This window comes from Sciurus vulgaris (genome assembly GCF_902686455.1).
Source record: "Sciurus vulgaris genome assembly, chromosome: 3".
Classification (NCBI taxonomy): Eukaryota; Metazoa; Chordata; class Mammalia; order Rodentia; family Sciuridae; genus Sciurus; species Sciurus vulgaris.
In genome coordinates this window covers 21,413,693-21,438,728 of record NC_136463.1, presented here as the reverse complement: position 1 = coordinate 21,438,728, position 25,036 = coordinate 21,413,693, and the positions used below count along the sequence as shown (strand labels likewise).

At 55.3% G+C, this 25,036-nt stretch overlaps 1 protein-coding gene and 1 long non-coding RNA gene across 5 annotated transcripts; one reads left to right on the top strand and one right to left on the bottom strand.

Moving 5' to 3' along the window:
- Window positions 1-277: 277 nt before the first annotated feature.
- On the bottom strand, window positions 278-24,005 carry LOC306657087 (junction plakoglobin). Of its 4 annotated transcripts, none has more exons than XM_079132784.1 (14): window positions 23,852-24,005; window positions 12,460-12,672; window positions 10,707-10,966; window positions 10,274-10,512; window positions 9,240-9,441; window positions 8,048-8,192; window positions 7,823-7,926; window positions 6,478-6,816; window positions 4,732-4,887; window positions 4,410-4,529; window positions 2,893-3,043; window positions 2,665-2,786; window positions 1,831-1,870; window positions 278-1,581 (listed from the first exon to the last, which is right to left on the bottom strand). In XM_079132784.1, exons 2-14 carry the CDS (start codon window positions 12,665-12,667, stop codon window positions 1,430-1,432), a joined length of 2,238 nt encoding a protein of 745 aa, XP_078988910.1. In that variant the 5' UTR covers window positions 12,668-12,672; window positions 23,852-24,005; the 3' UTR covers window positions 278-1,429. The 4 variants fall into 4 exon arrangements, with proteins under 4 accessions (XP_078988910.1, XP_078988909.1, XP_078988911.1 ...); XM_079132783.1 differs by having other exon boundaries at window positions 23,837-23,972; XM_079132785.1 differs by having other exon boundaries at window positions 23,833-23,854.
- On the top strand, window positions 12,606-19,634 carry LOC306657170. The gene is made up of 2 exons (XR_013762721.1): window positions 12,606-12,693; window positions 17,396-19,634. It is a non-coding gene; the product is annotated as an uncharacterized lncRNA (long non-coding RNA).
- Window positions 24,006-25,036: the final 1,031 nt, after the last annotated feature.

Here is a 25,036-nt window from a genome sequence, read left to right as displayed (position 1 = left end):
GGAGAGGAACAAGGCCTGGTGCCCCTGAAGGCAGGACTCAGCCCTGTCATCTGCCCTGTCCCAGCCTCCTAAGGCTCCGAGCCACAGCTCTGCAGCTGTGCATGAGATTGGACCAACTCCAGCTCCCCCAACACACCCTCCTCCCCGATAGCTCCAGCCCTGTCTTTCCCACACCAGGCAGCCACGAGGACACGGGGAGCCAACCCAGGAGGGAGCCAGACTGCTAGGGGAGGCCCCTTGTCTCCCCCACACCCCACCCCTCAATGGTTCCATCGGATCTGTGTGTTATTTTTATTTTCTTTGCTTTGGTCTATACAAAAAAAAAAAAAAAAAAAAAAACCAATAACCGAAAACATAAAGCGATAATAATAAAACTCTCCGCTGGGACCCCCTGCTACTCCCCAACACCCATGTGCAAGGGATGGTAGGGGAGTCTGAAACAGGAAGGGGAAGAGAAAGCCCCTCACCGCACACCAGAGGGTTCAGAAGAGCACTTCTGGGGGTCAGCTGGGACAGTGGGGGGCAGGATGGGAGATGTCCCCAGCGCTCCCTCAGGAGGGGTGAAGTCAATTCAGCCTCCTGGAGAGAGGTGGACATCCCCCAGAGTAGGGCACTCATTTTCTGTATCTCTGTCTTGTCTCCCCTGGTAGGTCCCTGAATTTTTCAAAAGAAGCTTTGGATTTCAGGGGTTTGGGCCTTGAACCTGGGTCCTGGAGACCCTGGTGGGGGGTGGGGGTGGCAGTGGAGTTTGGTAAGAAAATCTGACCCAGAGAAGGAACCTAAAGCCTTGCAGGGCCCAAGCAGCTGGGGACGGACAGGCCAGGAGGGGATGCGGGTGGCTGAGTCTAAAGCTTTAGTGGCCAGGGCCACAGAGTGGGGAAGGGAGGTCGGCGGGCCCTGAACCCACAGCCCAGGACAGAAAAGCAGGAGCAGAACACCATCCCAAGAAACCCTGCGGAGGACTTCTGGAGGCATGCAGGCCAACAGGAAGTCACGGCCCCGGCTGCTGCGGCTCAGGCACTTTTCTGTCTCACCCCATCGCCTGCGCAAGAGCCTCTCGGGTGGGAAGCCACATATGCCAGGGCTGCAGAACCAGGGCCAGAGGCTTGGCAGATGGTGTCCCCCAGAAGCTCAGGCCACTCCCATGACCAGAAGGGCCAGCCGTCTTTCCTTAGAAAGAAGAGGCTGTGAGGAGCAGGACTCCAGCCCCAAGCAAAGGTACAGGAGGCGGCAGCCAGAGCGTGCCTTACTTTGGGAAGCTCAGCAACAAAGGGCTCCCATGCTCCTTCCCCCCAAAGTAGAAGCCAGGGTTTCAGCAGAGAAAATGGAGGGCTCCCATCAGAAGGAGGTTCACGAGAGGGAGAAACAGGGGCCTCTGCAGCCTGTGAGCACACGCAAGGCAGAAGGTGCCGTGCTGGGGTGGGGCCAGCTAGGCCAGCATGTGGTCCGCAGTGGGGTAGCCGGGCCTGAGGCCATCGCTGTAGGTGTCAATGGGGTAGTCCCCGTCCATGTCCATGTGCATCTCCAGGGGGTCAAGCGGGACGTCACTGGAGTACATGGGGCGGTAGGTGGCATCCATGTCTGGGGACAAGAAGGGGGTTTGTCTAGAGGACTGTAGGCCACACCACAGGGGGTGGCCAAGGTAGTCCTCAGTTGACTCCTCTACCCTTGCCCACCACCAAGGGCCCCACCCACTTCTCATACCCACATCAGGGGATCTAGACTGGAGTTTAGGTAGAGACCGCAGAGAGGCCGCCATGATGTCTCCCCCCTCACTCCCACTTGCCAGCCTCCAGGTTCTCTGAACCCTGAACAGCTCTGGCCACTTACCATCTGCATAGGGTTCGTTGATAGGGATCATGCTCTGGGCCTAGGGAAGAGAGAAACAAGGAGGTTTGCAAAGGCATACTCTGGGCTGGTTCTCAGCTGCCGACAGGGAGATGCTCCTAAAAAAGGGTCTAAGGCAAAGTGAAGGTCTCTCGGAGGAAGAAAATGCTGACGTCATGACCACTGGCACCTCCCCAGGGTGTGCGTCTCACCACTCATGCTCGGGGGCTCCCACAGAACAAGATAGTGGGGGTGGCAGGAAGAGGACTGGAGAATGGGTGCAAGGCACTGCCCCAGCCAGCACCAGGACGATGTTAGCCTACACAGCATCTCTGTGCAAATTAGAAAAAGGGAAGCCTTTTGGGGGTACAGCGCAGACTCAGAGTGCCTGCTTAGAATGCACAAGGCCCACCACAGCAAAAAGAGAAGAAAAGAGAGTCTCAAACCTTTCATATTCATTTGGGCAAAATGAAATTGCTACTATTATAGGTCAAAAACAGACACGTGGTGCAGCTGGGAGGTAGCTTGGTGGTCACGCTTGCCTAACAGGGGCGAGGACCTGGGTTCAATCCCCAGCGCTGCGCAGGGAGGAGAAAAAGACACAGGCGGCTTCCCTGCGAATTCCATCTGCCAGGAATGTCAAAAATGATCCAAGGGCTGGGGAGATGGCTCAGTCGGTAGAGTGCTTGCCTTGCAAGCACAAGGCCCTGCGTTCAATCCCCAGCACCGCAAGAAAAAAAGAAAAGAAAAACGATCCAATCCCAAAACAGAAATCTGTGAAGGCGACGGTGAGAACAGAGGCTCCCCAGAAGTGGCAGTTCCACCCCAGATACTCACAGCTTCCCAGGCCGCAGGGTCATGCTTGAAGAGCGAGTTGGTGAGCTCCACGGACACGCGCTTGCGGTAATCTGGGTTCTTGTCCTCGGAGATTCGGAACAGGACGGCGGCAGCATAGGTGGCTGAGCAGAGAGGGAAGTCATGGCCAAGTCCGACGCCACCTCCACCACTGCGGGGGAAACAAGGCCCGGCCTCCCCGCCCCTGCCGGCCCCCAGCCCGCCCCTCACCGGTGCCCTCGTTGCGGGAGTGCAGAAGCTCCATGAGGGGGGCCGAGGCCCCCTCAGCATCGATGGCGTCCGCTGCCTCCTTGTCCTGGGCCAGCTCGCAGAGTACCCCAGCGGCCACACGCTGGATGTTCTCCACCGACGAGTACAGGAGCTGGAAGACAAGACAGGACACGGGACCAGGGTGGGGCTGGCCCGGCAGCACCCCCCACAACCCTGCCCACCTCTTTTCTTCAAAATGTGAAAAGCCCAAGAAGGCATAAATAAACAGCAAGGAACAAACCAGCCTCATTCCCCAGACAGACAGACAGCGGCGGTGAACACAACGGCAGAGTCCCCCTGCCTTTTTAATCACAGGTCAATCATTCTACCCTATGTATAATTCTGATGCCTGCCCTTTTCACTTGCAATAGTAGAATTCGGCATTTTCCGATGTATTAGGTTGAGACTTTTCCCAAACATCCCTGAATTCATATTGAGAGAAAGAGAATGCTAAATTCTAAATGCACTGCAATAAGACTAAAACAAGAGGTCACCATGGAAAGAAGTTACGGTACTAATCCTTTACTCTGATCATTAACAATTAAAGGGAAAATTGTTCAAAAGCAAGCACTTTTTTTATTTTTTTGGTACCACGGATTGAACCCAGGGGTGCTTAACCACTGAGCCACATCTCCAGACAGTTTTATTTTTTTATTTTGAGACAGGGTCTTACGAAGTTGCTGAGGTTGGCTTTGAACTTGCAACCCTCCTGCCTCGGCCTCCCAAGCCACTGGGATTGCAGGTGTGCACCACCGTGCCTGATTTGCAATTTGTTTTTAAATACTGTAAGTAACGTTGTAATGTTATCTCTGTGCATAAATTTTTGTCCATATCTTAAGTGGCATTAAATTATCTCATGGAGAGTCTTGGATTTGAATTACTTGGTCAAAGGATATGAATATGAATATTTCCAAGACTCCCTATAAATATTGCAAGGCTGCTTTCCAGACCGCTCTTCCCAGCAGCAGGGTATGAGTCTATTTCATCAAACTGTCCCCTGTGCAGGGCACGCTCAATTATTTTCCTTTGCCAATTTGATAGTGGAAAATGGGCTCTCACTGGGAGGCAAGTTTCATTTCTTTTAACTCCTGGGGCTGAGCATTGTTTGCGTATGAGCCTCCTGGGAATTACTTGTCGCCTCTGCCTGCATCTAACCCCTGGGATCTAGTATTAATGAGCTTTTAACACGAAGGCTATTGAACCCCTGCCTGTGTGGCACTTGCATATATTTTCCCAGTTCGCTGTTCACTTCCCAAGCTTTTTAGGTTGTCTCTGACATACAGATGGCTTTAATGTTCCTGTGGTTGAATTCTAAGATTTTTTTGTTTCTTCATTTATGACCTCTTCCTTTGCTTCTAGAAAACTTAGAAAGCCACCCCATCCAAGAGTTGGCTGAGGCCTCCCAAACCCATGACTCCCAATCTTGCCCTCTTAGCAGTGGCTGGGGGGAGCTCCCTGCCCACCTGCCCCAGACTCACCTGCACAAACAGGGGGATGGTGTTGAGCCGGAAGATCTCCATGCGGTTCATGGGATCGCGGGCGAGGATGTGCAGGGCTCCAGTGCAGCCCTCCACGATCTCCTCCATCCTGACGCCATCCTGCACGAGGGGAGGCATGCGGCATGGGGTCAGGTGGCCCTTGGACGAGGCCACAACTCCTCCCCACCATAACACCTTAACAAGCTTCACTGGTCCTTGGAATTAAAATCCACTGCAACTCATCTCCTTTACGTACGCACCTAACACTGAGGACGCCCGGCACCCAAGGAGGGCTGTCACGGATGCCGGCAAGCTCACTTACCGTGTAGGGCTGCTGCGTGCCTGCAGCCACATGGCGCTGGGCATCCTGGTGGGCCTTGACCAGCAGCTGGACAAGGCGGGGAATGACTGCCGCCTCCTGCAGTGGGGCATGGTTGGCTGGGCACAGGGCCAGATTTCTGATCAGGCCGATGGTCGCCTGGCAGGAAAAAGGACAGCCATCAGGGGTACTTCCTGGGCATCTGGAGGACTCCGGTTTCCCAGTTTCAGTACCTCCTCCCTCTGCTGTCACCTCTTCTGCCTCTCAGGCTAGACACAGACACACTGGGAGATCTCCAGAGAACGAGACCACTCCCAGCCTGTGTCCCTTATTCTGAAGGACCCGTGAGTCCTCCTGTCTAACTTCCCTTCTTTCCTTGTGGTTCTAGGGATGGAACCCCGGGTGTTCTACCAATGAGCTACACCCCTAGGGCTTATTTTTATTTTGAGACAGAGTCTCACCATGTTGTCCAGGCTGGCCTTCAGCTTGTGGTCCTCCTGCCTCAGCCTCATGAGAAGCCACTGCGCCCAGCTTGCTCGCTTTTCTAATTCCCAAACCCTGATTATCAGGAAATCTTTGCCCTGGTTGACCCCAAAGGCTCCTCTTGGTGACATCAATCTCCAACAGGGCAGCTGCAGGATGAGGTCCCCTCTCTAGGGACCCTGACTCACAGTCACCACTGTGACCTCCCAGAGCCCCTCAGGTCAGGCAAGGCAATTCGTCACATCATTGAAGGGCAGGGATGAAAGTCATGTGAGAGATAAGGGTGTGAACACAGGGTGTCACTTGTCACTTAGCTGCTGGGTCAGGATGTAAACACTACCCCCACCCTGGCCTGTAGCAAGGACCAGGCAACAAGGAGGGGTCAGACTCACTGCCATTTCTTTCTCGCTGTAGATTTGTCTTTTAGGTTCAAGGTACAGAACTACTTGGTCATTCTCATCTACACTGCTGGATGGCCTCATATTTAGGGAGTGGAACACCCCTGGGCAGTGGGGTTCCTGGGCGGGCACACAAAGCCCTGTCAATGGTAGTTTTCTCCTCTCCGGCACCAGAGGTCACCTTGCCTTGGGCTCTTTTCCTTGTTTCTACAAACTCACTCCCATAACTCTGTCGCTGCCCTGGGCTGCCATGGCCTCCCCCAGGCCTTCCCTTCCTCTCATCGTTTGGGCACCCCTCCTAGTTTAGCAGGACATGTGGCCTTGTGGCTGGTGACGACGCTTCCTAACTTCCTTGCATCTCAATGAGGCCCAATAACCGGGTTCTGGGGCAGTGTGTCCACTTCCTGCTGGCCCCAGCCCCAGCCCCAGCCCCGTCTTCCAGGGTGGGAGCACATCTGTGATGAAGATGAATCCACCATCCCTGTGGGAGCGACGCTTTCATGTAGACCCTCTGTATAAGGAATGTGCTCCTTGGACCCGGAATGTCCCCAGGAACGTGTTCGCAATGCAGACTCCCAGGCCCAGACTCAATCGGCACCTGCAGTGTAATGAGCCCCCCCACAGCCCCACCCAGGCCACAGGTGTGCATAGGGAACTTCGAGAAGCTCTGCTCTAGGGGTGGCAGAGGCACAGACAGAAATCATCTCAGTGTCTGGGGCAAAGTCGACGTCAAACCTTAAACTGCTCCATGAGAGTTGAACTTTTGGCCTATCCGAGCCACTGTATTTGGGGCCTCTCTACCAATGTGGCGCCTGGCCCTGCACAGGGAGCTGCCGTCCCCGCTAGCCCCAGGGCAGGGGAGTCGTACCTTGACCAGTGGCCACTGGTTGGGCTGGTTGAGCAGCTTGACAATGGCCGGGATGCCATAATTGAGGCGCACGGAGTTCTGGGCCATCTCAGCCTCAGGGTGGCGGCTGGTGAGGTGGCGCAGGGCACAGACGGCGGGCTCCGTGATGTCGTCCTTGTCGCCGGCACGCAGGATGGCGTGGATGAGCGCCTCCACGCCGCTGTTCTGTGTCACCAGCGTCTTGTTCTTGCTGTTGTTGCAGGTCAGATTGGAGAGGGTGCCCGTGGCACAGGTGAGGACGTTGACGTCATCCACGCTCAGCTGGTTCACCAGGATCTTCAGCACACTCTCCAGGCCCTCCTAGGGGCAGGTGGGAGGGCACAACGGGTGAGGGGGGTGCCAGCTCCAGGAAGCCCTTCCAAGGACGCCCAAGCGGAGCAGATGGGGTACAGGGATGGGCCCTGCCTGCGTGTGCCTGCGAACTTTCACCCAGGACCTGCCGACACCCTGGGAGAGGGTGTTACTATCCTTGGAGAAAGTGAGGCTGAGAGGCTCAGAGAGGTTGGGGGGTCTGCCCACAGATGCACAGCGGTGTGCTGGGTCTGAACCCAGGCCTGTTACTGAGCTCCACACTCTTTCTCCTCCATGCCATCCACCTGGCCCTTAGATGAGGCAGAGCCCTCCCCTGACCAAGGGCATGGCCAACAGAGCCCTCTGGACCCAGAGGAGATTGCCAAGGTGGTCACATGCTTCCATGACCAGCTGACCCACTGACATACACATCCCTCTTTTCTGGTCTTCACTGCCGCCCTCCCCCATCCAGGGTCCCCAAGCCAAATCTACTCCCAGGAAAAATCCCTATCTTGGAAGCCTCGCCTTTTCCTTAGGCCCTTGAGCCTCGGTTTTGTCATCTAACCAGGGTCACGCACTCCACCTCCAGGTTGCTGAAAGGGTTAAAGGAGCTCACGTCCATAGCAGGTGTGCACACAGCGGGTAGGGGCGGTGGCAGGCTGCTGGGAGTGGCAGCCAGGTTGGAAGGAGGGACCAAGCTGCTTCTTCCCTTCAGTTGTTCTTAGCCATCGGGGCCCCAAAGCTGTCCCCTGGCACAGTGCTGCTCCCAGCCCAGGGTTCAGCCAAAACTGGGCCTCTGCCACCACCTGAACCTCTGCTGCTTAAAGATGTCAGACCCTTCCTCTCACCTTCTCAGATCCCCAAAAGGACTAGAGTCTCCAGCCACGTGGAGGAAGGCCTTTAGGACTTCTCCAGCCTCAGCTACCAGGGCAGAAGATTCAGAGGCTCCAGTACCCCCCCAGTACCCAAACAGGAAACTGCAAAGGCTGGTCCCAGGCCTGGTCACCTCCCTCACCTGCTTGGTGGCCACATCCGAGAGGTTACGCAGGGTCCAGAGGCAGTTCTGCACCAGGCGAGGGCTGTTGCTGGTCAGGTGCTTGCCCAGGGCCTGCATGCCACCTGGGTGGGAGACAGGGGTTTTGTCAGCCACAGGGCAGCTCAGCTGACCAAGCCGGGCTAGAGGGCAGGGTCCTCCCCTGACCCTCCCAACCACAGACCACCCTGAGTCCATCATACTCACCAGCCTCCACGATGGCAGGCTTGTTGCTGGGACACACGGACAGCACCTTGAGCACGCGGCTGGTGGTCCAGAGCAGCTTCTCGTAGCTGTAGTTACGCATGATCTGCACAAGGGCCTGGGGTCCTCCATTGGCCAGGATGATCAGCTACCAGGGAAGGGGCAGAACGGCGTGAGGGGGAATACTCAGGGGAGGAGGGAGGCACATGACAAAGCTGTCCTTACTGAGCTCCTGCTAAAACCCAAAGAGCTTTTGTGACTATGGCGTCAGCCAGAATTTTAACAAAAGGATAATACCCAGTGCCGACAAGGATGTGGCAAAACTGTACTCACAGCCGTTACTACTGACGACAATGGAAATTAGACCATCTGGGTAAAAGCCTGGAGCCCTGCTGATGAAATTTTTTTCCATTCTGGGAAAAGTCATGTGCTCAAAGATGTTCATAACAGATAAAGAGGGAAAACTGGAAGCGATCTGAATGCTCTACCCAGCAGAGCACAGTAGTGCACATCTGTAATCCCAGGAACTCAGGAGGCTGAGGAAGGAGGATCACAAGTTGGAGACCAGCCTCAGCACTTAGTGAGACCCTGTCTCAAAATAAAAAAGAAAAAAGGACTGGGGATGTAGCTCAATGGTAGAGCATCTCTAGGTTCAATCTCTAGGTTCATCTTTTGGTTCTAGTACCAAAAAAAAAAAAGGAAGAAAGAAAACAGATGCAAATTCACACACTGCTCTGACTACAACCAGATGTATGTATTTGTAAATAAGCCCCTAGAACAGTTCTGAAAAAAAAAAAAAAAAAAACAAAAAAACATCAAAATGACAGCAGTGGCCAGGCACAGTGGTGCACGCCTGTAATCCCCATGACTCCGGAAGCTGAGGCAGGGGGATCATGAGTTCAAGATCCGCCTCTGCAACTTAGGGAGACCCTGCCTCAACATAAAAATAAAAAGGACTTCAATTACTAGTCCTGCACCAAAAAACAAAAAATAACAGCAACTATGAGAAAGACGAGGGTATTTTTTTCTCTATCTGATCCTCAAAACCATGCTGAGAATTCGGAAACAGGGCAAAACATGTTTGTCTGTATGCACACAGACGTCACCTAGAAGCACAAGGGGACAGAGGCCTACAGCCGGGCAGGGTGAAAGGTGAGGCAAGCGTGGGCTGCAGGCCTGGGGACAGGGTGCCCACCTTGCTCTCCTGGTTGCCGTAGGCCAGGAGCTGCAGGCAGTCCGTGGTGATGGCCAGGAACTTCGGGTTGTTCTTGTTGAGTAGGGGCACCATCTTCTGCAGCCCGTCCGCCAGGCGCACTGCCATCTTGGCGCCCTCCTGGTACAGCAGCAGGTTGTGCAGGGTGGTGATGGCGTAGAACAGGACGGACTCCACTGGGGAGCTGGGGGGCAGGCAGGAGCCGGCGTGAGTCAGGTCCCTGCCTAGAAGGGGTCCTCACCTTCTGCAGGAAGCATCCCTCATACCAGCAGCCCCATGGGAATAGCTCTTTATTAAAACCTCGTGACTCTGACATGCGTGAGGCCCTGGGTCCAAAGCCCAGCACCACACACAAAATATCCATCAATCCAATCCCAACCCATCCCATCATCCCTTGAGCCCAGCCCCACTCATACACCGAGCACATGCACTGCCCCACTTAGACAGGGACATGACTGCTCCTGCTTCTGAGCTTCTCTCTGGTGCCGAGCACAGAGCAGGTCCCCTCAATACCTTCCCCTGTGTGGTAACAACCATGTGGAAGGCTCAGTGCCAGAGAAACCCTGCAAGGGGTGCAGATGGGAGTGCAATCCATACCACTACCCCGAGGGAGTTCCCGGCCTGGATGAGCAATGAGGCCGCTCTACGTCAGCATAAGACAGGAAAGACAAGGTCACAGGTACCCCACCCGTGCTGTTCCCTCTACCTAGAACACCATCACCTTCCTCTACACTAACCAAACTCCACTCATCCATCAACCCTGCCACAGGAACGAGTCTACCTCTGGGCAATCTCAGGCATCTTCTGCCACAGCCTATGCTGTACCCTGATAATTAACCTGCTGTTTACACACCTGTCTCCCCTGCTAGGCTGGGTGCAGCTGAGCACCAGGCTAGGGGTGTTTCTGCACCTGGCACACAGCAGGTACTCAATATGTGTAAGGAAGCCCAAAGAAGGGAGGGGGAAAGCCCAGATGAGGGGAGCCCTAGGCTCCCGCAGTGAGAAGGGACAAGCACCTGAGCATGCGGACCAGGGCGGGGATGCCGCCCGACTTGAAGATGGCCAGAAGCCCCTCGCGGTGGTGGGACAGGTTGTGCAGGATGCTGGTGGTGCAGCGGGCCGTGTCCAGGTCGCTGGTGTTCTGCATGGTGCGCACTACAGCCGCCACCAGCTGGGGTGAGCCCATCAGGGCCCGCCGTGATGCCTCCTTCTTTGACAGCTGGTTCACAATCATGGCCGCCTTGGTCACCACCACCTGGAGGTTGGGAAAGAGTAGGGGGATGTGAGCAGATGGGCCAGGCCCCACTACTGAGGAACGGTAGAGGCAAGTCACCTTTCCTCTCAGATGAGCTCAAGCTGGCCACCTCAGCTGGTGGGGAGTCTGGGACAGGAACTCCCTCCCTGGTGGACATCTGCCCAGCCCCTCCCCCCGCCCAGGCCCTGACGGACCGGGTCCTCATCATTGAGCAGTTTGGTGAGTTCCGGCAGGGCCCGGGTGGCCAGCTCAGCATCGTCCTGGTAGTTGATGAGATGCACGATGGCTGACTTGAGCAGCTGGGACGGCTCAGCCAGTCGCTGCAGGTTGGTGGTCTGTCCATCCACCTGGGTGGCTAGCAGCAGGGAGCTGTCCTCGCCTGTCACACCTGGACACATGGCCTCCCGCACCCGCTTGGCTCTGGCGGTCGTGGACATCTGGTACTCCAGATCACCTGAGAGCCAACAGAAAGGGGACAGAGCTGCAGGAGGAGGACGGGGAGGACCCTGGGGAGCAGGGCAGGCTGTGTAGACAGCCCACCTGGGCCCTCTGGTCCACCCTGACCAAAGTCCCAGAGCACCATTTACAGTTTTGCCCCTAACCATGGCATTAGGGGATCACCAATGCCTCAAGATTCCTCATCTGTGAAATGGGACCCCACCTGTTACACCCAGTACAGGGAATTCTCATGACGATTAAATGATAACTGCTCAGTGCCTGGTACCTCTTGATGCAAAAATGTTCATGGTCATTATTAATAAAGCTAGGTGATATTTGAAGTACTCCTTATGCACCTGGCCCTGAATTCACTCCTTGCCTTCTGTTCTTATCCAATCTTATAACCACCTGCAAGTCAAGGGTCTTGCTATTTCCACTTTATAGAGCTGAGCACGAATCATAGACAGCCAGACTCAGGAGCCCAAAGCCCTACTCTCTGGGTCCCCAGTGAAGACTTCAGGGTCCTTCTCCAGGTTCCCTCCCCTGGGTAGCCCCACAAGTAGGAGCCAGGAACCCCCACCTTGGTGACTGTCCGGATGCCCCAGGGGAGAGGCAGGCAGAGTTTACTCTGATTGGTGTGCAAGGAGGAGACACCTACATGGCCTCCCACCTAGATGCTGTACTTTCAGCGACCAGCACAGAACCTGGCTCTGCCCAGCTGAGGCTTCTGCCTGTGGCCAGGGAGGAGACCCAGGGTGCAGAGGCTGAGCCCTGCAGAGCCCCCATCAGGCACAGTCCACCTTGCACTCTTCCGGGTCCCAAAGCTCACCCTAGCCAAGGCCATGAAGGCACGTGGAGACAACAGTCCTAGGGTCCAGATGTTCCTTTCCCCAGAAGGGAAGGGACACCTGGGTTGGCAAGACACCCTTCCCCTTCCCCCACCATGCGACTGAGCCCCAGCACTGAGTCACCCACTCCACGCCCTGCACTTGGCCCATCTGTATGTCAGCCCACGCGGGCCCCGTCTGGGCTTGAGCACAGCACCTCCTCCACCAGACCAGGGGCTCCCTGGGGCTGCAGACCTGTGTCTCCCATCAGACAGAAGCTTCTGGAGTGGAAAGGGTGCATTCCATAATCCCCGGGTCCCCTGAGGGCAGGAATATTGCCTCCCCATCACACTCCCATGCTCACAGAAGGCAAAAACTGTGCCTCTTCTTCAGACTGGTGGCACCAGGGCAGGGTCTAGGCCTCCCCTAAAAGTTCATGGAAAAGTCTGCATCCATCCCACATGGGAGACCCTGAAATAGCTAAGTCTCCTCCCTCAGACTGGGTGGGCTCCCATGAGCATGAGCTGCCTCCTTCTTCAGACTATGTGGGTCCCCAAGAGCAGGAAGTATGCCTCTTCCTCAAACCAAGGGGACCTCCTGAAGTCTGCCTTCCTTTGCTCTGATATTTCTCCAGGGCCAAGCCAGATTTTCTTCCCATGGAAAAGCTCCCGAAGGTGCTGACCTTGGTTCTGGGGCACCCCCTGGGTGTAGGTGGTGGTCTTCTTGAGCGTGTACTGGCGCCCACAGGCATCGTCCTCCTCCATGATACCCTTGCTGCTGACGGAGGGCACACAGGTGTTGGCACCTGAGTGGATGCCCGAGTCGTAGGTGTACGTCTGCTGCCACTCAGTCACCTTGATGGGTTGTTCGATCAGGTTCATCACCTCCATGGTGGCTACGGGAATGGACAAGAGAGGTGCAAAGTCAGCTGGCTCATGGCGCATCCCAACCATGGCCTTGCCCAGCTTCACCCCCACCCATCCCCACTCCAGCCTGGCCACCTCCAACCTCCTCCATTCCTAGACCCCCTTCTCCCCTGACCCCACCACAGCCCCAAGGACCCCAAGTGGCTGTACCAGGACCCAAAGGACCCAAAGGGGCTGCCCAGGGGAAGCCAGTGGTGTGTGACCCCTGGGATTGCATCCCTGACCTCCGGCCCAGTACAAGGGGCTATACGGGGCCAGGGGTCCCCACTCTCCCCAGCTCAGTTGCCTGCCCACCTGGAGGTCCCAGTCCAATGCTCCCAGGGCAGGATAAGGCAGCTGGGGCCTCCAGCAGCCTCTGGGGACCCAAGGACCCACCCTCACCCCACTGAGGCCCCTGGGAAAGCTATGGAGGCGGGCAGTGAGGTGGCAGCTCTCCAGGCATTGGGGGAACTGGGCGGGGCAGGGAAGCTGTCAGACAGGTTTCTCTGGGGGCACCAGAGGCTCCCTCAGAGATTCCTGGATCTCACTTTCTTGTGGGTCAAGAAGGATCGCATAGGGCCCAGAAGGCCTACTCTCTCCCAGCTCCCCAGCAACTCCAAGCTTTCCCAGCACCGAGAGCACCACAGACGACTCCAATCTCAGCCACTCACTCCTGGGCCAACTCGGATCTCCACTGAGCTTAGGCATCCCCATCTGTAAAACCCAGCTACACCTCCCTCGCAGGTGTTGTGAGGACAGCCAGGAACCCAGGATGGCACAGGCACCGACAAAGAGTAGGCGTTCAGCGCCGGAGGCCATCGGAGGCCATTGCTGTCATCGTCTGTACTGCCTCGCCCCTGGAAGTACTTTCTCACCTTTTTAACCCAGGCTTAGAGATATGGAGTGGGGCAGGCCTCTGGGGTGGTCACTGCCACTCGAGAACCCCTGCCCCTCTCTGCAGGGACTTGGGGGTGCTTGGAGGTTAATTAGCACCTTGAAGCAGGCATGTGAACTTCCCACTGGGTCTGCTTGCCTCCTCTGTCTTGGGGACTGACCCGCAGAGGTGGGTGACTGAGAGGAGGGACGGGGGAAGCTATGAGGGTCTACTATGTACCAGGCCTCACGGATGCCGTCCTCTCACCATGCTGTGCGCTTCAAATCACACACTCTGTTCCCACATTTAGAGATATGAAAACAGGCTAGACATGACAAGGGCCTGGACCAGGCATAGGTGTGAATGACACCAAAGTCTGCAGCCTTCGCATGTCCCAGGTGGCCTCAGAGCAAGCAGACCCCAGGCTGGTCTACCCACGAAGAGGGTTAGCACCCTGCATCTCAGGCTGGTTGTCCCGCTGTGATGAGGAACTAATGAGGATGAGGGTGGGGAACCGAGCAGCCTGGTCCCGCCCCAGGAACAAGAGCACCAGGGACTTCTTCCCAAAGACAGCCCAGAGCCACCCTCAAGGAGGATGACGAAGGATCCTTCAGGTCTTTTTCCCTTTTATGGCAATGCACAGCCCCTCCCCTGCCTTGAGCACACCTGATACAGGCAGAGGCAGGAGCCAGACCAGCTCCCAGCCACCTCCTTCCTTTGCTCCTGCCACACTGAGTGACTCAGAGTTTCGGGCTGATAAACAGAAGCAGGCCCAGGACACCAGACAGCAGGCTCTGTGCCACCAGATGTGCACAGCTGCTCCCAGGCATTGGCCAAGTGTGGCTATTTCAGGAGGCAATCCCTGCCCCCGCCCTTCCCACACACCCTGTCCCAGGCAGCAGACAAGGGTCAATGGCAGGAAACCAGGGGCTTGGAAGAGGCAGACTCAGGAAAATCCTGCTTGGCGTTTCTCCTGCCTCCCCCATCCTGCCCCCTGCCCCAATGGCAGGTCCCAAGAGAGAACCAAGGTGGTTGGGAGGGGCCAGCTGGGCAGAGAAGCCACCTCTGGGGGGAGAGAGAAAGCTGGACATTCGAGCACTTGAGATGAAGGTAAAGCACAGTTATACTAACCCTCCAAACGCCACGCTGTGACACAGAAGGCTGAGTGGACATTCAGATGCAGAGCTTCGGTCAGCTCAGCTCAGGACCAGCTGCACATTCCCAGCCCTGCTCAACACAAACGCCCCCTTCTGACCAGGAAAGGCCCTTTCTCTGACTAACCTTAGTGTCTTTCCAATGGGGAGGGGCCAGCCTCAAATTAGAAAGGACCACCAAGATCCAGGATGTGGGATTTCCTCGCAGGTCCCTTGCCACTCCCAGTAGCCCATTTTGGAGCCAAGGAAGTTGAGGGCCAGATAGCTGCCCAGGGCAAGACAGAAGAGGGCAAATGATGGGGGGGCAGAGGGAGACAAGCACTCAGTTTCCTTTAATATCAAATGGATCTCTTTCTTGTTTATTTTCCTTGTGGTGCTGGGGATTGAACCCAGGGCCTTGTGCTTGCAAGGAAAGTGCTCTACCATCTGAGCTATCTCCCCAGCCCCTGGATCTCTTTCTTGCTGGCAGGCATTTTTTTATTCCCAACCTCTAGGAAGGGAAACAGGCCGGGCATGGTGGTGCATGCTAGAAATCCCAGCAGCCTGGGAGACTCAGGCAGGAGGATCGCAAGTTCAAGGTCAGTCTCAGAAACTGAGTGAGACCCTGTCTCAAAATAAAAACTAAAAATGGCTGAGGTGCTGCTCAGTGGTAGGCTACCCGAGCTCAATACCTACTACCAAATAAAAAAGCGGGGCTGGCCTGAGCCTCCCATGGAGGAAACGGTGATGTTCTGCTCACAGCAGGACCAGCATCTGGTTCACCAGACAAGACTGGATGGAGCTGAGACCTCTTGCAGAGGGAGGAGGGGACTGCGGGAGGAGGGGACTGCCGCAGCCAAGGGCACTCCTGGGTGGAAGAACACCCCGTGGCACACCCACCATCGCAGACTCCAGTCCCGGCTCCACAAAGTGCTGGGAGTCCCTGGGCAATTACTTTCCATCTCCTGGCTTCATCTACAGAAAGGGTGGCCCAGGTCATCTCAAAGGAATGCTGAGGTCTAAGATGCTAGTAATAAGGGATCAGGATTCCCAAGCAGATGAGAGAAAACTGAGGATGAGGTCAGGGTTGGAAAGAGGTTCAGAGAGAGGACAGGCACTAGAACTCTTCCCAAGGAGAGGACTGCACAGATATTCTCGCAACAGGAAAGCTGGAAGTCAGATCTCAGGCAGGCCTCACGACCCGCCACACCTTTCTCTCCCCTCTACTCCTGAGAAAGACCTGGGAAATTCTCCCACGAGAAATAAAAGTGCAGGTTTGGCTCTTCACAGGAGTGGAGGGCCGCACCCAGTTTGGTCTCATTACATTCCACCCAGACCTGAAGTCAGACCTTCCACAATTCCCTTGGACAGAGACAGGGTGGAAGCAGGAGACGGACGAGGGCCCTGCCCAGGAGCCAGCCGGAGAAGGCAGGGACAGAGACAGGGAGGGTTTCTGGGCTGAATGGGGGGGGACACTTTGTATAGAGCTTGTTCTACTGTTGGCAGTAGGGAAGGGTGAAGCCAGCTGAGAGATCACAGGGTGCAGTGGGGACAGCTCAAGGACAGGAAGAGAGAAGACACAGAGCCCTGAGAGGGTTGGGAAGGACCCTTTCCCTACCCAGTCCAGACCAAGTAGGAGCCTGCAAGGAAGAAATGAGGTTGCTGCGGGCGTATCCTGGAGTGCACCCCGTCCTTCGATGCACCCCTCTGCCAGACAACTCAAAGCACTAGCAGTGGGCACCCTCAATCCAAAGCTGTCCTGCAAAGCGTGGCCTAGCCCTGACTTTATTTTATTATTTTATTTTTATTTATTTTTGGGAGGGACACACACTGGGAATTAAACCCGGTGCTTTAACCTTGAGCTACATCCCCAGTTCTTTTTATTTTTTTGAGACAGAATCTCCCTAAATTGCTGAGGCTGGCCTTGAACTTGCAATCCTGTCTCAACCTCCTGACTTGCTGAGATTACAGGCCTGTACCACCACCCCCAGTTCCAACTCTGACTTAAAAAAAATAAGGCCACTAGAGCGACATCAGCCTCCTGCCCCAGTTAGCACCCGCTAAGGACAGTCAGCAAAGGGTACAGCTAGGCTGGGCTGTAGGAGGCCAAGGGTCAATAAGTCACCCAGAAGTGAGGACAGAACAGGTTGCCTGAGAGGCTGTACAGGATTCAGGCTCAGAAACATTGCATCTGGGGACTAGAAGGCAAGGAAGGATAGGGCTGGGTCCCCCAAGGTTCCTGGAACTGGAGGCCAGCATCCTGTGCAGATCCACGTCCGAGGCTCAGATGGTGACAGGAGGGAGCAGCAAGCAGGGGCAGGAAAGCAGGGCATTTTGAGACAGGAGCGGGGCTCCATGAGGTCCCACCCCTCACTGGCTGTGCACATTCGGGCAAGTTACTCCATTTCCTTAGCCTCATTTTCCTCATCTATAAACGGAGCCCATCAAGCTATGACTTTCTTCAGTCAGCTGCATGAATCGAGCACATGACTCTGGAAGCCACCTGTGGACAGGAAAGGCAAGCGCTCGCACAGGAGAGGAAGAGACGCCAGCCAGGAGTGGGCAGAGATGTGCCAGGCAAGGATGGGCAAGGTGGCTGGCAGCCCGCCTGCCTTTTCAGTCAGAGATTTCCTTTCTCTGACTCCTTGGATGAAGGCAAGGAAGGAAACTTCCTTATAGGTCTGGGCCAGACTCCTGGGGAAGCAGGGGGACACGACCGTAGAGAAGTTATGTCCAGTCCTGGGCAGGCAGAAGAACTTGGTCCAGGCCAGGTGGAGACACTGGACTCCCTGTCGGCAGTTAGAGGCTGCCTCCTGCAGCAATGGACAGCAGGGCCAGTCAGGGGAGGGATTTCCTGGGCAGGCCAGGCTCAACAGGCCCAAAGCCTGGCCCAAAGCCTTTCCCACTGTCTCTGGCTCCAGCTGAGATGTGGCCAGGCGTCCCAAGTAAGGTAACAGAGAGCCAGACATCATGCTTCCCTGGAGAGCCTGTGTCCCTCCTCAGGCTGGGACTTGAGCCTTCCCCTCAGGCTGGCAGCTTCAGGAAGGAACCTCCCCCACCCACCTCCCACCAACACCCGCTGCAGACCAGAGGGTCCTGGGCAGACACCGTGGTCTCCATCAGCAGAATGGTCACTCCAAGAGGGCAGAGACCAGTGGAGCCATGCATGGCCAGGGCTGGTCAAGCAGCGGACGAGAGAAGACAGGGAAACTTCCGGAGGAAAACCCTCACTTCCAGGCTGGAGGACAGCCCAGGCTGCGGCCTGAGGACAAGCTGGGAGTGGGGGAGACTCAAGCCTGCGACCCAGCTGTTATTTGTTTTCCTACTCCTGGGCTCCCTCCCAAAGCAAACAAACCGGGGTGGGAAAATGAAGGGGATCTGTAGGAGAGGGAAATGCCCCGGCTAAGGGGCGTGACCTCAGGAACCTCTGGGCTCCCCTGGATTGGGCTCCAGCTGGACCTCTATTCCCTGCTGAGGACCCTCTATGGGCACAATCCCAAGCCAGTAGATGAGCCCAAACTGGGACTCCTGGGAATGGAAAAACACTTCAGCCACATCAGGAACAACAGCAAAGGGCTGACTCGTGCTGGTGATGGAATTCCACACAGCAACACCCTCCCTGCACCACCAGCGGCCACCACCGGTGGGGCCTGGGCAGCCTGGTCCCTGGTCAGCCCACTCCTCAACTGGACCCCAGCTGATATCTGCTCCTTAGTGTGTGATTCTGCAGGAAAGGTGACCCAACCCTCTCCTGAGCAAGTCAAGGAGGTCTGGCCACCTAGTCCCCACACGGAGCATGCTAGAGAAAAGCCAGGTTTGGGGAAAGGCTTGGTTAAAACTCAAGGTGTCCAGAACACAAGCTCCCGGGATGGAGGCTGAAGAACCAAAGAGCACCAAGGAAAGACAAGGGGGAAAAACAGGCATTCAGGGTAGTTGCCTCGGGGAAAGAGAGAGAGAGAGAGAGAGAGAGAGAGAGAGAGAGAGAGAGAGAGAGAGAGAGAGAGAAGAATCCACTGTCTCCAGTAGATAAAGACAGAAAGCTGAGCTTCAGCCCTGAGGGCCCTCAAGCCTGAGCTCAGGGGAGTGGTTAGAAAGCTTTCTCATCAGGCTTGGTTGAGGATTGCTAGAAAATAGGGCAATCCACCTCCCCAGATCTTCACCAACCTCAACCATGTCCCAGGAGAGGCCTCAGGATGTCACCTGCAGTAACACAAACCCCAAGGACCTGCCCCAGTCAGCCACACTGCTTTTTCTCTTCACGGGGTCTCTTCACGTCTGCTCACAGACGCCTGTCCCCCTCACTGCCATCTGGCTCTTATCCCAAAAGACACAAGACATCTCTGCTAGTTTTTATTTTTATTTTTCATTTCTTCGGCATGAAATATTTCACTGAGTATGTTCTGTCCCAGGGAACCTAGCAGGCCTCAGACTCGCCCAGAAGGAGCCCTCCCTCCCAGATGGCACAGCCCCTCCTCAGAGGAGACTCAGCTCTGAGCCTCCATAGCTCCCTCATTCTCCTTCAACTCATCTGCAAGCTGCACATGATGGCGCATGCCTTAATCCCAGCAGCTCGGGAGACCGAGACAGGAAGATCTCAAGTTCAAAGCCAGACTCAGTAAATTAGTGAGGCCCTAAGCAACTCAGCGAGACCCTGTCACAAAATAAAAAATAAAAAGGGTCGGGGATATGGCTCAGTGGTTAAGCACCCCTGTTTTCAATCCCTGGTACCGGGGGGAAAAAAAAAAAAAAACCTCATCTATAATGTGCAGAAGTCCTTCCTCCTGTCTAGCCTCCATTCCTTCCATTAGGGAATCAATCCCACTTCTTGCTTTTGTGTCCTCAGAGCAATAGAAAAATCACAGACCAGGCTTGATGATATAGTTCAGTTGGTACAGCACTTGCCTAGCATGTGTAAAGCAAGCCCTAAATTCAAACCCCAGCACCACCAACTGCCAAAAAACAAAAACAAAAACACCATAAGCCCATCACCCTCTGGAGAGCCAGAATGAGTTCCTTCTCTTTCCTTCTCTCTCATACCAAGGCCTGTTAGTCTCCTCTTCACAAGGATCCATAATCCCCATGACTTGGGGTCCCCTTTTGCCTTCAAGGGATGTAACAGTCTGGTGCTGAGAGACTCAGTAATCAGACTCAGTAATCACACATGGAGAACCCATTTCTTTATTTCCTTTTTTTTTTTTTTTTTTTTTTCCCAGTATTAGGGTTCAAACCCAGGGCCTTATACAGAGAACACATTTCTTTTTTTTTTTTTTTTTCAGTGGTGGTGCTGGGGATTGAACCCAGGGCCTTGTACACATGAGGCAAGCACTTTACCAACTGAGCTATATCCCCAGCCCCAAGAACCCAAGTCTTAGGCTGTTTGCAGACCCATTCTGATATCAGGTACCCAGCTGGCAGAGGTGCCAGATCGAGATCCAGACTGGTCTGACAGGACAATCTGACACTAGCTCCTCCCTCAAAGCCTGAAGCCCTGGCTGACAGCACCCAAGACTCCCACCCCATCAACAGAAAGGTCCACCCAGAAGCAGCCTACTACAGCCCCCAGGCCTCCCAACCTCCAGATCATGGCCGATTCCCCTCCAAGAACAGCCTGGCAGCATCAGCTAGCACCAGGCAGCAGGACACTCACCCAGGTCTGAATCCGACTCTCATTTCTCTCCACTCCCCAGGGAGCAGCCCCCTTTATCTTGGCACAGCCCCAGACCCTAGCCAAGTGGGCAATTCCCACCTCCTGTGCAGGGACAGGCCCAGAAAGCCATGGTTCTACCCAACATCCCCTAACACCCACAGGAGCCCTTAGCCTTGGGGGCTAACCCCTCCATCAAGCCCCTGGAGAAGTTCTAGAGTGCTGAGAGCCGCTAGGACATGAGTCATTCCCACCTGTCAAACCTGTCCCCACCTTTATCACCCACACAGCTTGCTGTGCCCTTCTGAATTCTCTTCTTACCAATCTAGCAGAGGCTGTCAAAAAGAGGTAGCAGAAAAAAATTCCTTCCGGGGCTGGGGGTGTGGCTCAGTGGTAGCGTGCCTGCCTAACACATGTGAGATCCTGGGTTCCATCACCAGCATAAAAAAAGTCCTTTCACAGTAGCAGAAGAACCATAAGGCAGAATGGGCTCCGGGCTTGGAGCCAAAAAACCCAAATGCCAGTCCTGGCTCTGCTTGAGTCCTACTGTGCAACCTTGGGCAAGTTACTTAACTGCCCTGCGTTTTAATTCCCTTATCCATAGGATGGAATTAATGACACCTGCTTCTACCAGTAGCCAAAATGAGTACATGAGAACAGTGAGTTGTGCTTGGTATCCATAGTCCTTTTTTTTTTTTGGTACTGAGGATTGAACCCAGGGGCACTTAACCACAGAGCCACATCCACAGCCCTTTTCCATGTTTTATTTAGAGACAGTTGCCAAGTACTAAGTTGTTGAGGCTGGCTTTGAACTCTCAATCCTTCTCCCTCAGCCTCCTAAGCTGCTGGGATCATAAGCGTGTGCACCACCAAGCCCAGCTCCATAGTCCTTTCTTGATTTTAAGTTACCATTCATCAAGTTCTTAGGATTTATTATTCCTATTTTGCCAAAGGGGGGCCTGAGGCTTCAAGAGGGGAAGAGATTTGACGAAGGCTACGCCAGTAAGGAGATACTGGGTTAGGACTCAAGTTCAGCTCTGCCCAAGCCCAAATCCCTGTGCTCAGAACTATCCCCCTATAACACCTTTCCAGATAAACAGTCCTTCTGCAGACTAGTCAACTGTGCCATGTTATATTAAGGTGGCACTTGGTGGGGAGCACCCCCCTCAGTCTCATGGGCACCCACCCCATGGGCCTCAGAAGGGGAGAAGGCTGCCAGCCCTCGCCTGACCTTAGTTCCCACATGCCGCATTCCCTAAGTCTCAGCTCTGGCAGCCCAAACTGCGGCGGTTCCGGAGGGAATGGGGTGGAGCTGGGGTGTGGGGGAGGGCTCCTGTCACCCAAGCTGGGGCTTGATCTGGCAAGAAATGACTAATTGGATCCTACTTCTTTCCCTCGTCCCTCCTGTCCAGTCAGTAGCCAGTTTTCACCAGGCACCTCCTAGCAATACTTCCTCAGTATTATCTTTTCATCACAGTCACAAACTAGATTAGCTAGACTAATCATTTAGTCAACGTAATTACAATGCCTTCCCCTCCCCCACCTTGGCACAGAGAAGAGGGAAAACAGGTTGTTTGGGCACAAATTCCACGTTCCTGGAGCTACCTAGGGGTGCACATACACACACCCCCATCCCCAGGACTGGGTTACAGCCTCACCCAGGACACTCCAAAGAAGTGGGTCTGAAGCCTGGTGCACACTCTCCCATCTACAGTTAAGAAAGAGGCAGGAGGATCTTCCCAAGGGAAACAGGACAAGCAGCGCTGATAACCCCCACCACATCTACCTCCTGCCCCAAGACTGAGGGACAGCCCAGCTCTTATATTCCTGCTTTGAAACCCAAGGAGGCTGGGCTCCAAATACCTGCAAAAAGAGATTTTTTAAAAACCAGTATGGCAAGCCTGGTGGAAATCAGCCAGGGGATGGGTTCCCAGGGTATTGAGGGAAGAGGAGGTTAATGCAGCTCTGCCTGAGGGTGCCTGCATGGAGGAAACCTTCCTCAAAAGGCCTTTCTCCTGTCCCACTTTCCCCACCAAAGGCTCTCAGGAAAGCAGGGTGCAGGGGGATAGAGAGAGGGCTGCAAAGCCTCCAGAAATAATGCATCTTCATAATTCACAAATCAAATGGAAAGCAAGCCCCGGTGCACCCAGCACTTCTGCCTCAATTACCAGCCAGCTAAGTAATATGGGGGATGGGGTGCAGAAAAAAAAAAAAAAAACAAGAACAATCTTCTCAGCTTGGCCCAACCCCAGCCACCCCATTCCTGGGGAGGGGGCAGAGCCTGAAAGAGCCAGCCACTCACGCAGGCCCCATCCGAGGGGGTGTGGTGGTCCCCAGAGGCAGGAAGAGAAGGAAGAAGCCGCCGCTTCCCCTCTCGCCCCCCCACCCCGGCCCCCACCTCGGGCTCCAGGGGCCCAGCAAACAGGATGGAGGTGGGGGCAGGGAGGACAGGGTCAGAGCGCAGGCACTGGCCCACGTTCAGCCTGGAGCCGGCTGGGGAAAGGTGCTTTGCTCCAAAAAGGACCCCCAGAGCCTGTAGGAAGCTCTGGGCAAGGAGACAGGAAAACCCCCAGAGAAAGCTGCCGTGGATACTTCCTCCTGGAAAGTTTGTTTAGGGTGATTTTTCAACAATACGAGATTAGAGGTAAAGGGTATTGCTGTTCCTATATCAACACAGAGGAAGCGCAGCTACTGGAAACTGAGCGAGGTGACCCTGAATTCTCTCTACCCAGGCACAGACCCCCTGCCTCCCCACGCCCCAGACCAAGACGGGAGTGCCAGACACCAGAGGGGCACTGAGCCCAGCACCAGCCCCCTCGTCACCCCATCCCACCTCCTCTGGAGGAGTCATAGCCCGGCACCCACCCGAGGGGAGGGAGGCGTCTCAAGTACGGTTTGCACCAAGCTCCGGGAGCTGGAAGGGAGGGCCTCCCTACTCCGTGTGCTCACCTGCTCAGCAGGTGGGGCCCGCGTCGCTGGGAAAATGTGAGCTCGGCCCCCACAGTTGGGCAAGCTGGGCGCAGACAATAGGGCCCCACCCAGGCCTGGGGGAGTAGGGAGGGAGGGAAAGCGAGGATGACGCGTGGGGTGGGGTGAGGGTGGCCCCGTGGAGACCAGCGGCAGCAAGTTTCCCAGACGGTAAATTCCTGGCGGCAGAGTGAGCTCTGGAACGCAGGCGGAGCAGGTCAAAGTCTGCCCCGCCAGCTCAGGGCGACAGCCAGGGACGGGGCGTCGGGCTAGCTCCGCGGGCCCCGCTGGGGGTGCGACCCAGGAGGCACCTGCCCTGATCCCTCCCTGCCCTTATCAGATCCAGACTCACGGAGCCCCGAGGCACACTCCGCCCGAACCGCGTACCCCCGAGACACCGCGCACAGGACCCTAGCGCGCCCCCTGCCGCCGGTGCAGGATGGCGCTCCCTAGCACCTACCCTCACCTGCCCTAAAACGGGTGGGACCGACCTCTCGGCCGCTCGTCACCCCTTCACTCTCTCCAGTGATACCTGCCCTGATTGTCCGCACCTGCGTGTGGAGCCGGGCCGGGTCGTGGTTGGGCCGGGTGGGAGCCGGCGCGGGCAGCGAACTGAGCTCGGCGCGCTCGGGCGGCGGCTGCTCCGGACTCTGGCCAAGGCAGCAACTCAGTAACCGAACAAAAGGCAAAGGGACCTGACAGCCAAGCCACACCTCTCGCCCCCTTGAAGCTCCGCCTCCGAGGAAGACGCCCACCCACTGATGCGAACTCACTGGCTGCCTCGCCTGAGAGTCCCACCGAGGGGCGGAGCATCGCGCCCAGTCCTCTTCCACGGCCGCCTCTGTTTATGCGCTTGCTATTGGCCCCAGGGACTGCCAGTCGACTCTGGGGATGGCCTCGAACTTGAGGTCCCATCCTCATTCTGCACCTATTGGCAGATAGAAAGTTACTTCCTCCTGATTGGGCAAGGGTCTGTCAGTAAGACTAAGGAAAGAGCCAATGAAAGGGGTGGGGTGTGTCTTGCCCCACCCTAGCTCTGAGCAGGTAAGACTCATTACTCTCCCCTTCCCCCTACCTGTCCAACAGGTGAGTCAGGGGGCGCCATGGGAAAGGACCAACGCCTTCACTGGTCACCCAACTCAGCGTCAGGCACAATGCTTCTTTGGGCTTATTCATCCTTGCCCCAAAGTAGTAATAACATATTTGTAAAGCATTTCATAAGCTTTATACTGGGTTGGAATTTTTTTTCCCTCAAATATGGAACACGCCTTGAACTTAAAATTAGAAGGCTTGGGTTTGGGTTCTGCCACTTAATAGTTCTATGATCTTAAGCAAGTTAGTTCACCTTTCACCCTGTTTCTCCTCATCTGTAAATTGGGTACATTCACTTTATCTTTCTCGGCGTGTGGGGATGAAATGAAATAAGCTTTGTGAAAGTATTCGGATAGTTGCAAAATGTTAGGATTTGAAAGAAGTTTTTTGTTTTTTTGTTTTTTTTTTAAGTTCTCGTGACTTCGGAAAAATTATGAGGGCAACAAAATAATCGTCATTTTAAAGATGAAGAAACTGGGCTGGCTCAGTTCAGTTTCAGTGGTAGAACCTAGCATACTCACTGACCTGAGTTCAATCCCCAGCACCACAAAAAAATAAAGATGAGGAAACAGGCTCAAACTGAGCGTGGAGGTGCACTCCTGTAATCCCAGCGGCTCTGGAGGCTGGGAAAGCCAGCCTCAGCA